This window comes from Anoplopoma fimbria, chromosome 2 (assembly GCF_027596085.1).
Source record: "Anoplopoma fimbria isolate UVic2021 breed Golden Eagle Sablefish chromosome 2, Afim_UVic_2022, whole genome shotgun sequence".
NCBI lineage: Eukaryota > Metazoa > Chordata > Actinopteri > Perciformes > Anoplopomatidae > Anoplopoma > Anoplopoma fimbria.
The window spans coordinates 21,143,015-21,156,605 of NC_072450.1; the positions used below are offsets into that span (position 1 = coordinate 21,143,015).

A 13,591-nucleotide genomic window follows, 5' to 3' on the forward strand; every position below is an offset into this window, starting at 1 on the left:
TTTATAGTGTAAACAAACCTGTCAGTCACAGACAGAATTCTCCAGCTGATATCTGGTGTATTTTTCCACACATAGACCATCCAAATTCTTCTAAGTGAAATATTTTGATTAACAAGGTTTGTTAGTGACACAAGGAAGCATTAAGACTGCCAGAAGAATGTCCTTCGACTCCGTCGTCATATTCAGTGATCAGTGCATCATTTAGCGCCCTCTTGTGTGCTTCACACGTATAACAAGAGTCCACAACAACAGCGTGAACTGGTCTTGTGTCCTCGGGATCCTCTCAGCACTGTCACACTGCTGGTGAATCAGACGGACTGACCTAATAGAAAGTGCATGAGTAACTAATAAATGGACAAAGGACTGCAGCTCACATGATCTACAGCATTCGCACGATTGAGTGAGCTTCTCTGGTGAAACTAGTGTCTGATTATTCGGTTTGAATGCCTCTACACAGACGCACAGTGTGACCTCAACTGCATTAGCCAAAGAGTGTGAGCATTTTCAAGGGAATTAACCACATACGAACAGGCATAACATGCAATGTTACAGTTCAAAAGGGGATTTTCCTCAGCCTCACCTGAGGTTTGGGTGACAAAAATCTTTAGCTAAAGAAGGCCACTGTTTTTTCAGCGCATTATGACGTGAGAAAATGACACAGCGCGGTATTGGCTTCAAGTGTAAAATGCATCGCCATCGCTCTAAAGTTCACCCCATCGGAGCCCAGGTCAGTTCTTCAGCTGAAATGAAGGATGATGGTAAACTGTCTTTTGAGGTACGTCTAGAAAGGAGGACGGATAATCCAAGTCTGTACAGAGGAGGATGAGGAGGCTCCGTCAACAGAGTTAGGATATGGCCTCTCTCAGTGTCTCATGTGTTTCACTGTCTGACAGCAGAGGGGAATGAGTCGGTACAGCGATCCTATAAGGCAAAGTATCTTTAGTCAACATCTTCCTGGTCGCAGAGACCAAACGGGAGTAGTTATCGGGATTGTACTCTGATAAAGGTGGCCGGGCGCAGAGTAACGGCAGGTTGTCCCTGTCAGGCCGGGACAGGAAGAGAGGAGGCCGCCGTTGGTTCTCGCCATCCTTCAGGGAGTCTGGGAGCGGCTTGCGTTTGCTTTCAGGAAGGAGCATTATGCAGAGGACAGAGAGGACAGCGAAGGAGGCGAAGACAACATGGTGGAGAAAGTAGCCACCGTTATTCTGGAGCTCCATCAAGGACGAGGCGGCCATGCCAACACAACCAGCTGCCAGCACCAGGCCAAGGCAACCACCTCTGGCAGGGAGATGAAAGAGAGGGAAGAAGAGCAGGAAGAGGAGAACAAAGATCAACAAGGGAGCAAACAAGGTGAAATAATCAAGCAATACTTATATGTTGTGCTGACATTTTTCTTTCCTACCCTGTTCAAAGCACTCAAACCCAAACCTCTGTGTTCCTACAACTGTTCATTAAACAGCTGGGCACTGTAGTTTTTAGCAAATTATACTTAAACAGGAATTATTGTGCATTTGAACGGGACTAATTTAAAAGTTGACTTCAAACACATTCAAAATAAGATCTATCAGGCTTCAGCAACACACACACACAATACTTTGAGGTAGTATTAATTCATTGTTCATTTCGGTCTTTTGTCATTTGTTTACTATAAGAATAATATATCAACAGCCTCATTACTTTAGTCAGATAAACACTTACCGAACCACAGTTGGCATCACTTCACAGGCAAAGAAGACACTGAGCATGGCGAGAGCTTGAGAGAACAGCAGACCAACTAAAGAGAGCACCAACACCAGGCCTCCGTGCAGATCTGACACATAAAAAAGGACAAGAGATTAATGTGCAAAAACTATAACTGCAGCACAATTTACAGCAGAGATAATCAACATTTTCTGGCCTGGTATACAGAACTGACATCACCCCAACCTTCAAACTTGTGTCATGTGATTAGCATGGCATACATTTTTCTTTTTCAAAAGCATGGGGGAAGTCAAGAAATGTGTTGAGTTGATTGTGATACTGGTTCCACTTCAAGCAAACAAAATAATAATGATTAATATTATTGTTTGTTTAAAATAATGTTTGTTCCAGTTATGCCTCGTTAACTTTAAAGTAGTCAGCTGTCCAACATGATATACATTCATTTGTCAAGTTAATCTATTAATTTATTAAATGTATGGCACCAATAGTTGAGTAGTTGGACATGTCAATAATGTAGTCGACCTGTCTAAGTAAATCTTAGTCTTTATTGTAATATCAAACTATGTTTATTTAACACAATTATTGCATTATCAAGCCCTTTAAAGATGTTTCAATTAACTTATCATTTCCAATAGCCACAACAAAAAAAATGGTGGCAGGATTAATTTTGAGGCACAAATGTTATTTAGAGTAAAATAAAGTTGTAAACAAGAGATGAGGATGTTATTTACACTGAGTGAGGGCCAGCAGCAGCAGCGATGACAGTCCAGTGATGATGGCAGAGAGCAGAAGCATACCACGCCGACCAAAGTGATTGACAGTCAAGCAGATGAAGATGCAGGCCAGAGCTCCGGTTACCACTCGCAGGAAGTAGCCAAAGTAGAAGTTGGAGGAATAAATGTGCAGGTTTCTGGTGAAACAGTACTGGATGCCTGTTCCAATGAACCTGAAGGAGAGATAAGAGAAATAGAACATACACTATGAAGCCCAACACTCAACATGCATGTCACTTTTATCATGAAATGGAAGGCCTGTATCTCATGGACAAGTCAGGTATACTTTACTTTTTCACATTTGAGCATAAAAACTCACAATGTGAAGCTCAAGATGAGGCAGTTTTTCCAGATTACACGAGTCCGACGCAGCTCCAGAAATGAAAAGTACTTTGCCCGGCAGTCTTCTCCGTATGCTGAATCTATCTCTATTACAGAAAACAGAGGGGGTGAAAATAATTTAACATTTCCATTTGTCTGAAAAAGTGATAATTAGCATAATTCTTGAGTCAAAGCCAAAACGTGTTTTGTGAGGTCAGAGTGACCTTTGACCACCAAAATCTAATCATTCTATTCTTGAGTACAAGTGAATGTTATGTCAGCTGTAATGAAATTCCCTCCAGTAGGGCTGCCCGGGGAAAGCGGATTCACAGCTGTAAGTGATTCCATACATGGTCAAGGTGTGTAGTGCTACTTTGGTTAGTCCAGAGAAAAACTCTGACACTGTCTGCCAGAAAGTAGAAGAGTCATTTGCTTTCCATGCTGTTAAGTCTCTCACACTCTATTATTCTGATGTTTTCTCCAGCGAACTGTCTATGTACTGTAAACAATCTACTTCACTGGCTCATTTAAGTGAAGATATTGCAGTAACTGGAATAGCCAAAAAAAGAACTTTTTAGATTATTTACTCTCAATAATTTATCATAGATTGGTCCCAATTCATAGAGTAGTATGCCATAAAATGTTATTTAAAAAATCATAATATATTATATTATAAAAATGTCAACAAGTCAGAGTATAGTATGGTAAAAAGAAACTTATTCCATGAAAAAGTCATCGTCGTAAACCTTCAAAATGTCAGAAAAAAACGTCATAGTACAGTGTTTAATAAAAATAAAATAAAAAGGTGTGTAAAAGGACATCCCTTGAAAATGTTGTAAAATAGTAATCGTGACTTTATGTTTATGATATTTATTATGGCATACTATACGCATGTCACAAAAAAAAAAAATGGCAGAGTATGTCATACATTAAATCAGAAAATCAGAATATATGCCATAAAACAAGCCCTATTTTTTTTATTTTAAATCACGTCATGATATAATCCCCCAAAAATACACGTCATGGCATATCTTAAAAAGTTGTAAAAAACTCAGTCATAAAATATTATTTTTAGTCCATACTATACTATAGTATTTTTATGACATCTATATACTAAATAGTACTAAATGTAAAAAGGGTCATAGCTTAGTATGCCATAAAAAAGTTGCAGTATAGTATGTCGTAAAAAATTATAGGATAATATACCATAAAATATGACATATTTTTAATGACATTATTATTATTATAATTATTATATTATTATTATTATTATAATAACATTACAATCTAACTTACTTATCTATTCAACATCAACTTTTTCTCTTGCATCACTGTACAATACAGACTTCAAGAGCACCGATTCCTCGCTGTTAAACTTGAAAGACACATGAATTCAGCAGAACGTTTGTTCATTGTAATTTAATGCTGGTTATATTACTTCTGCATCCAAGTCAATCAGATAAGCAGACACTTATAATCTCCACAGCAGATGGATTTGTCAAAGTACTAAACATGACGTGGTAAATCATGATCAGTCAAGTTTAGAGGTTATACCAGGTACAACCTAGAGCAGGAAAAGCAAAAAATGTTGGGCGAACTTAAAGTTGAAGATTGATTCATTGTTTATGTGTTTTTTCTAGCACAAATGCCTTGAAAAAATTGGTTCTAGCTTTTATGTTGTGAGGATTTTCTGCTTTTGTCAATGTCATTGACATTGTTTACTGGATGGCTTTGGGTTTTGGACTATTGGCGGGACAAATCATAACAGCCTAAAATGTTTTTGTGAGTTTGTAAGTCTTTGTGACTAAAATAGATCAAGTAGTAAAGGAAACGTTCAGCCTTTTCCTGTTCGAAAATTACATCCCATTCATGCTGCTAATGTTATATCAAGATAATGATAAATATTTAGATGTACGTTCCCCCAATATTTAAATGTTTTTTTTACATGTGTGAGCGACTGTGGCTCAGTGGAGAGCAGGGTCGTCCTCCAATCAGAGGATCGGCGGTTCGATCCCTGGCTCCAGTCCATGTCGATGTGTCCTTGGGCAAGACACTTAACCCTGAGTTGCTCCCGAAGGCTGTGCCATCGGTGTATGAATGGGTGTGAATGATTAGATAGATCCTGATGTGCTGGTGGCACCTTGCATGGTAGCCCCTGTCATCAGTGTATGAATGGGTATGAATGGGTGAATGATTAGTAATGTAAAAGCTCTTTGAGTGGTCGGAAGACTAGAAAAGCGCTATACAAGTACAGTCCATTTACATTAGTTGTATTTAACTTTTCTCATGCAAAACGTTCAGACCAATTTGTGTCTGTGTTCATTCACAGGCTTCTTTTTGTGTGTGTGTGTGTGTGTGTGTGTTTGTACCTGACAGCAGGGTTTCACCAGGGTAGATTTCATCGTGAAGGCAAACACCATTCCTGGTGGAGAATTCCTGGAGGCTCCTCTTCACCTGGAGGATCTGAGCTGTGGCTAGCAGCCAGCGAGGAGACTCAGGAAACACTGACGCACAGCTGAGGAAAACCACTCTGTTATCATACAGAGCTCAGACATTCTCTGTAACACTGACACAAATGGGTGAGAAGATGTTTTTCCCCCCTGGTACTGGTTTTGGCAACAAATGAGAAAAAGTTGCCATTGCACCATTATATGATATCACTGACATCTACAAGGCATCAGCATACCGTGCTCTCCAAGCTGCCGAGATATTTAACATCCTTAGTTGAGGTCAGACATTAGAGCACTGCTTGGTGTGACTGAACTGTCTTGTTATGATGTTTGTTTTCACACTCTTATGTAAAAGAAATCTTTGTCTCAATGTAACTTCCTGAATAAATAACTAAACTAGTAGTAAACTAAGTAGGATTGTAATTATTCAAAGATGTGGATAATTGGTATTAGGTATTAAACGGTGTGGGCTTGACATAGGAACAATTCCGAGACAGGCCCAAAATCAACTGTGAGACTGGTACGCTGGGCACCACTGTAGAATAAACTTCCCTTAATACTTAACCAAATACACACATGGTGTGTCCAAATGCCCTGACTCACCACCAATAGGAAAGCAGCAGGAGCAGAGGCAAAGTTGCCACAGCCTGGAGAACAGGCCAGTCCCGGCACAGAACAGCGATGCCCGGCAACAGCAGCTCTGCGAAGATGGCAAAGAAGCCGCTGATCATGGCAACCATGAGACGATGGGGAGGATCACAGAGCTCCAACCCTGAGACAGCGATGGGAACAGAGAGTGAGGAAAGACAGATTATATCAAAACACAGCTGAAGCAAAACTAATACATCTATTCAATTCAGTTTATTTTGTATAGCCCAAAATCACAAATTTGCCTCAGAGGGCTTTACAATCTGTACACATGCGACATCCTCTGTCCCGGAACCCTCACATCAGCACAGGAAAAACTCCCCTAAAAATAAACTTTAATGGGGAGAAAAAAGGAAGGAACCTATGGGAGAGCGACAGAGGAGGGATCCTTCTCCCAGGATGGACAGAATGCAATAGATGTCATGTGTACAGAATGAACAACATAACAGAGTAACAACACATCTGACCAAATCAAATTAATTTCCTGTCAGGACAGAAACCCTTTTCAAAAATAAAGCTACTTTATTGCCCCGATGTAAAACTGCTTCAATACAGAGAACAGCAGATTGTAAAAATGGAAAGTAGTAAAACATAAGTAAAATAAAAGTAGTAGCCAAACAAGTTCCAAACAAGTAGCCAAACAAGTTCCTTTTTTTTCTTCTCCTGAAGATCCCAAAAAGCAATCCAACTTTATTTATTTGTAAATAGATGTGTTTTCCTTATTGGTTTCTTTAGATCATTAACAGTTAATAAAATTATCTGAAATTATGTAGAGCTATTCAATTCAATTCTATTATTTTGTATAGCCCAAAATCACAAATCACAATTAGCCTCAGAGAGCTATCTGTTGTACTAGATACAAAAACACTCACATTGACGTATTGTACATACATTATGTGGACCCACGGAAGTGTAGCTTCTGTTGTTGTTACAGCAGCTAATGGGGATCTTAATAAATTAAACTAAACCTAAACATGGAATCTACCTTTCTTTCCTGTGTTTGCTAGTTCATAGCAAAGCAACATTCTGTGTACCACCTTAAAAAACAACAACAGGCAAGATAAAGCAACTAGTTAATAAAGTACTTTTTAACTTTGAGTAATGATGTAAACTTGTTTGGAAAGTTGTCAATCTGTGCGAGTGTCTGTTGAACTTTAACCTCCTTCCCCCGCAGCCCTCTGATTCTCTTTCCACATATCCTCCCTGTGAGGGGGGGATGTGTAGTTCCTGCTCACTTCCTGGCCTTCGGTTCTGTCCTGCTATTGTTTACTCCTCTCTGCGGAGGAGCGGCACTGGCAGGACATCACTATGAAACTTTTCTCTCAGGCCCTCATCCCGCCCATCCCAACATCAGCATTACATTACATTACATTACAGTCATTTAGCAGACGCTTTTATCCAAAGCGACTTACAGGAAGTGTATTCAACATAGGTATTCAAGAGAACTACTAGTCACCAGAAGTCATAAGTGCATCTCCTTTCTTAAACAAGCATCTCAAAGCATAAGCCAGAGCAAAAGTATAGTGCAGAGGCAAATTACTACGAAAACAATAATTGCAACAGACTAATCCGAATATAGTAAGTGCTACAAACTACTACGAATAGGATAAGTGCAGTAAACAAATACAAATTCAATAAGTGCAGCGAACTGATACGAATACAGTAAGTGCAACAACTAATACGAGTGCAATAAGTGCTACGAGGAAGGCTCAGGGTAGTACTTCTTGAAGAGGTGAGTTTTCAGCCTGCGCCTAAAGATGGGCAGCGATAACCTACAAAAACTAAATCTGGACTCAATCTTGCCCTGACCTCGCAGGAATGTGTGGCAAACACAGAAAAAACAGTGTGTGTTTGTGTGTGTCGGTGTGTATTTCAGATGAGGCCATTACCTAGTACCACCAACTCCCACGCAGGAATGTGCACAGTTTCTACAAATGTAATTACATGTATTTGCCGCTTCACTCTTGTTTTAGACAGTTCCAGAAAGGAAACATGCTGTATTTGAGACACTTTGTATCCCTACCAGGCAGAGATATCCCATCATAGAAAAAGTCCCGCTATAGAAGGAGAGCTAAAGCTTCACCCACAGTGGGGTTTTAAACCCCTTAAAGGAGCACAGCTGAGAGGTAGAAGTGAAGAAAAGACAACCAGCTGCCTACTGTCAGTCAACAAGCAAGACCTCAGTTTGTCATCAGCTGAATTTCCCCCACAGCTCTGCTAGTCTGTCATACACATACCCACTCTAGAGCAGTAATGTAAGACCACATCTTTAATTATAGGAGAACAATTCAACACGTAGCTTACAGCAACGGTCATGACTTAAACTAAAGAACTACTGTGTGTCCTAATTCTGTAAAATATACAATTTCTATACAGTAAATATATATCAGTTAACACACGACAACTTTTTTCTTCTACCAGGAACTTATATAATATGTGCAGCCATAATTGCCATAGCCAATTAAAGTCATAATGTGTAACTTTATCATGAAATCAAACCCATTTTTTACCATGCACAAAAAAAAAAAACTGTAACAGTAACAAATGACAACAGTGAAATGTGATTCTACAAAAACATGACATTTGGATAAGCACAGTGCCAGCAAAGGACCCAGAATGAAACCCGGGAATCCAAAAGTGCACTCTAAAATAAACAAAGAAGTGAGTGGCTATGTCTGAGGAAGCTGATATTTTTTCCCCCCAATCCCCTGGAGAAGTCGATTACAGAATGAGGTTAACGGAATTGTAATTGCAGGATAAGTTCAACAACATTTAAATGTGCTTGCAGGATACTCACTGGCAATGTACGAGGATAAGAACACCCCAGCGAGCATGGCGCCCTGAGAGAGACGCAGCAGCAGAAATACCACCACACTGTTGGATAAACATACGGCCACCCCTAACAGACTGGACAGACTGATGGACAGGAGGAAACATCTCCGACGACCCAGCCTGAAAACGCATATTAGTGTTACATTACTCTTAACTTTCATGCACATATGTAAAAAAAGATAATTGTAGAGCATGTCAAAAAACATCATAGTACAATCTGTCTATAAAGGCTTCGTATACTATGATGTAAAGAGCCATAGTATAGCATGTAGATAAAATTAATTAGAAGTCTTTATATTATGTCATTAAAGTAATAATAAAGAAATAGTATAGTGACAAAAAGGTCATATTGTACGTTATAAAAAGTCAGGGAAAGTCATAGAGTAATAATGGTGCATAGTATAGTATAGTGTGGTGAAAACTTTTTTGTACAATGTCAAAAAAAGTCATAAAAAAGTAATATTAAAGTCGGTTGAAAAAGGTTATACCAGTGCATATCTAAAAAAGGTCATAAAAAGTCATGGTATAGCATGTCAATAAAATGTCATTAAAAAAGTCAAAGTTGAGTATGTCATAGTATAGTATGTCAAACAAAGTCAAAAGAAAGTATAAAATGGCAAAAAAAAATAACGAAACAAGTAATAGTATAGTATGTTGATAAATCGTCATTAAAAAAAAGTCATAAAATATTTTGTCCAAAAAAAATCATAGAAAAGTAAAAGTATAACATGGAAAAAAGTGATTAAAAAGTCCTAGTATAGCATGACAAAAAAAGTTATTAAAAAGTCAGAGTATAACATGTCTGATGGTAAAATCTGTCAAAAAATGTAATAATATAGATTGTCATGAAAGATTCTTGTATAGTGTGACACAAAATTCTTAGTGCATGTCGAACAACTATTCAGTGAAAAAGCCATGAGAAAAAGTACTAGTATAGTATGTGGCATAAAAGTAGTAATATTTCCATATTGCAGGTTCCATATAAAATGTATGTACTACTTACCAGTCGCATAGTGTACCAAGAAGGATGTATCCCAAAATCCATCCAGTCATGAAGCAGATATGCTGCAAAGGGATTTTCCAGAAGTCACTGCAAACCAGGTTCCACTGCAAAGGAAGACAAAGAAGAACATTGACACATACTCAGACCAAAACAAAACTCAACATTAACTTTGACCAAAAAAGAACATAAAGAGCACGGTTATTTGATAAGGTTAAAACAGAGTCTTGTACAAAATTTCCTGAGTTTTAAGTAAAAATGTTTTAAGCGTTAGCATATTCTACCAACTGGTAAAAAGTTGGTTGCTTCATTTTCTCTTTTAGGTTGAAGAATTATACTAGTATGTTTTTTTTTTTTACATTTCATTAATTGATAAAGCTGACTTCTCTTCCCTGTCTGTGGCAGTCCCAACCCCATTGGTTCCCACTGATGACTTAAATCCTTAAAAACAGGTCACAATAGATATAGTTTAATTCTAAAAAAAAGGCTAAGCAATTAGCAAACGTTACTCAAACAGAAGTGAAACAAAGTGCATTTGTTGGGGAATATTTGAAGCTGTGGGTTAATCAATTATGCTCTGGATAGTATTTGCGGCAGCAAGATGGCGTTTGCGAGATCTAAAATAAACCACCATGACCAGGTTCACTGCAATGAAGGAAAATTAAACTTTGTTTGAGTCAATAAAGGGCTTTAAATAGCTTTTTCTAACTACAATGGAGGTCTGTGCATTGAGAAATAATGTTTATCAAGGTAAAACTTGTTAGAACGATGTATTCCGTGTTGGTTTTTGTGGTACTTGTTTACAAAAAATATATGGAATACATTCCTGTAACTAATATTACGTACACAAAATAATCTTGTAAAGCCAAACCCAAATCAACTTTTACTGAAGTGTATAAATGATAAATATGTAGTTAACTCAATTTCTCTCCAAAATATGATTTGTATGTTCAAAGACCTAAAAAGGTACAAGAGTAAAATGCCGCCAATGTGCCGGATTAAATGTTATTCAACACAAACAGAGAGATTTCTGTGAGGAAGCAGGAATGTAGATCATGTTGTTCCTAATTGAGTTAAGATGTCTGCTGACAGTGTTATTACATTAGAACAAAATATTGCTCAAAGTACAGCCTGCACGCAGCTCTACGCATGATTGGTCCCAGTCACTGCCTTTGAGAGAATTCTTCTCCACTCCAGTGTCTCTTTACCCTCCGTCTCCTCCACTACGTACTGTCCTCTGTGCATTCAAGATGTTTAATTAATAAAAAAGAAACACCCAATAATAACAACAGGAGATCTCTGCAGAGAATAGAACTATGGTAATACTCATTAAAATACTTGGTAATCCTTTGGCCATCCGTTCAACTCTGAGGCTTTAGTTTGTAGATGTTATGGGATGCTACTTGCAAAATATATTATTAGCCCAAATCCACAAAGAAAACTCAAAGTATCAAAAGCATTCAGTGTCCAAAGCCGGTATTAAATACTAAATTGCTTTTGCCATTTTTAAAAACATATTCTATGAACAGATGGTTTGGGATTTAAATCTTACCAATTTTAGAGGTAAACTTTTATAAATTGTACGGCAGGTGTTTATATAATATTTATCATAGAAAGAAGTTGACTTGTATTGTTAAATGAAAAAAGTTTTGGTAAAAAATACAGCTTTAATATAAAAAAACCCTCAGGTATCTATCTATATTGGCACTATAGTAGCCTATCAATCATTTTAAACAATACCTAACTCTAAGTAGGATATGTTCTCAAAGGATACAATTATACAAGAATATAATTGAAAGGTACCTTCTGATCAGAATGAGATACATAATACAGTTATTTTATAGCATGTGCAACACCAGAAACACCAACTACTGACATCAGAAACTGAAAAATAAAAACCCTATGACCAGAAACCGGTTGGTTAGTCTTCCCGAACTTTCCTATGACCAGTCCGCCCCTTGCCAGAAGTTCAGGTAGTTTTTTTTCACCTTTTACCAGTTGATTGTGCAAGATTATAGTACTTTAAGGTGCTTCTGCTGTTTGGTCCAGCCCCTGTATTTGAAGTTGATGAGCATTATTGTATTTTTTCATTTTTTTCCCTTTCATAAAGTTTTCCTTTGTCACAGCCAATTACATCATGTCCAGAGGAAGCTGCTGTTGGTAAATGAGGCGTTCAGGGCCTCAGGAAGGAACTTGGAGGCCTAAGAATTCCCAGCGCCAGAGTTCAGTAAGGAAAACTCTCCTTACTGCCAGGATCCATTTCCTAGAGTCCAAGTTACACAGACAATACTCTGAAGAGGAAATTACCCATAATGACTTTGTCCTGCTTGTCAGCCCGCACTCTAACTACTGTTGTTTAAAGACTACGCCATATACTCTGACGTTGTCTTAACGTGTTACAAAATGCTGCTCAAAGACACATGTGAGGTGTTTGTACCGGGGTCACATTGACAAATATTTTTGTAAGAACTCCCTATCAATATTTGCAGACTGGGATGGATCCTTGAATAGCTGAAGTCCAGGAAAACAGAGCGAGGAGGAGATAACATGTTTCTGCTACTTATTTACACATCTAGTTACACAACAAGACGCCATCACATTGAAACCCATTGTCTGCCTCCAGACACTGGTTATAGCTAAAGTATGTAAGAGACAATCAAACAGGATCCATATTCAGCTTGGGAATCCCTCAAACTAAAAGTCAAAAGAGATGTGGAAAGCAAACCCCACTACACACACACTCTTCCTCAGAGTCAACACTTCAGTTTATAATCCTAAATCCCAGATCGTTATGTATATAGTCTTAGTATACTTTTCATCCATTGCCTGGTTGATCCCTTGTAGCGTGACCCTGGGAAACAGAGTGTCAGACAGCAGATGAATGAGAAGCAAATATTGACTTAAAACTGCTTACAGCCGTCTTCATGACCAGCAGAGATAAACTGCTTTAACTGAGCAAAAACTGAAATAAATCCAGTTCTGTAAGGACATACAACCATGAAATAGTTGTGAAAGTGACACTGTTTTTCTATAGAAATATCGTGGCGTGTGTAAGTAGTAAACTCTAGTTGTGGGGTAAATTACATGGGGATGAAAACAACACCACCATTTGCATCAAAAACGCTTTTTGTAATGCAATGCGGTGCGTACTCAGCATTACTCCAGCCTTTACAATGTGGATGAACTAACTTTATTTAAGATAAGATAAGATAAGATAATCCTTTATTAGTCCCGCAGCGGGGAAATTTGCAGGCTTACAGCAGCATAGAGTTAAAGTGCACACAAGAGACATAGTAAAGAAAGACAAGATAAAAATAAAAATGAAAATAAAAAATAAAAATAAAATAAAAAAACAAGTATTATAAATAAGCAATAAAAACAGTAGAAAAACACAATAACTGAAATATAATATTTACAGACAGACTTTGTCAGACTATTGACTTTGTCCTCCGCTCCGCCTCGCTTCAGCCTCTTACCTCGGTGACAAAGTTGCTCTGGAGCCCTGCTACATCGGCGTACTCCCACCCCAAGGTGCAGGACACCCTCTTCCTGGAGACCTTCTCGGAAAGCTCGGACGCATTGGTTGGGTACTTGAACAACTCACAGTGGCTGAGCCCGGAGCCGTTCACCCAGGGGATGGTGAGGTTGAGGTATCCCTGTCTGGAGAAGTTGCTCAGGAGGAAGGCGGAGGGCAGAAGCTGCGGGTCGGGTTTGCAGTGGTAGGAGTCCGGCACTACGGTGTAAAAAACGTCGCTAAATAGATTCAGCATCACCGCGAAGTTGGGGAACCAGCTGAAGGCGACCGCGACTCGGTTGTAGCGTCCATAGCCGCCGATGTGAGGGAAGATCTTCGTCTCATAATCCAT

General features: G+C 38.5%; 1 protein-coding gene across 1 annotated transcript; it reads right to left on the reverse strand.

Annotated features, from left to right (window-relative positions):
• Positions 1-843: 843 nt before the first annotated feature.
• Positions 844-13,591, reverse strand: slc22a31 (solute carrier family 22 member 31). The gene is made up of 9 exons (XM_054609511.1): positions 13,202-13,591; positions 9,729-9,832; positions 8,691-8,845; positions 5,849-6,017; positions 5,165-5,310; positions 2,794-2,902; positions 2,433-2,647; positions 1,699-1,810; positions 844-1,278 (listed from the first exon to the last, which is right to left on the reverse strand). The coding sequence occupies exons 1-9, from the start codon at positions 13,589-13,591 to the stop codon at positions 846-848; spliced, it is 1,833 nt and encodes a 610-aa protein (XP_054465486.1). The 3' UTR covers positions 844-845.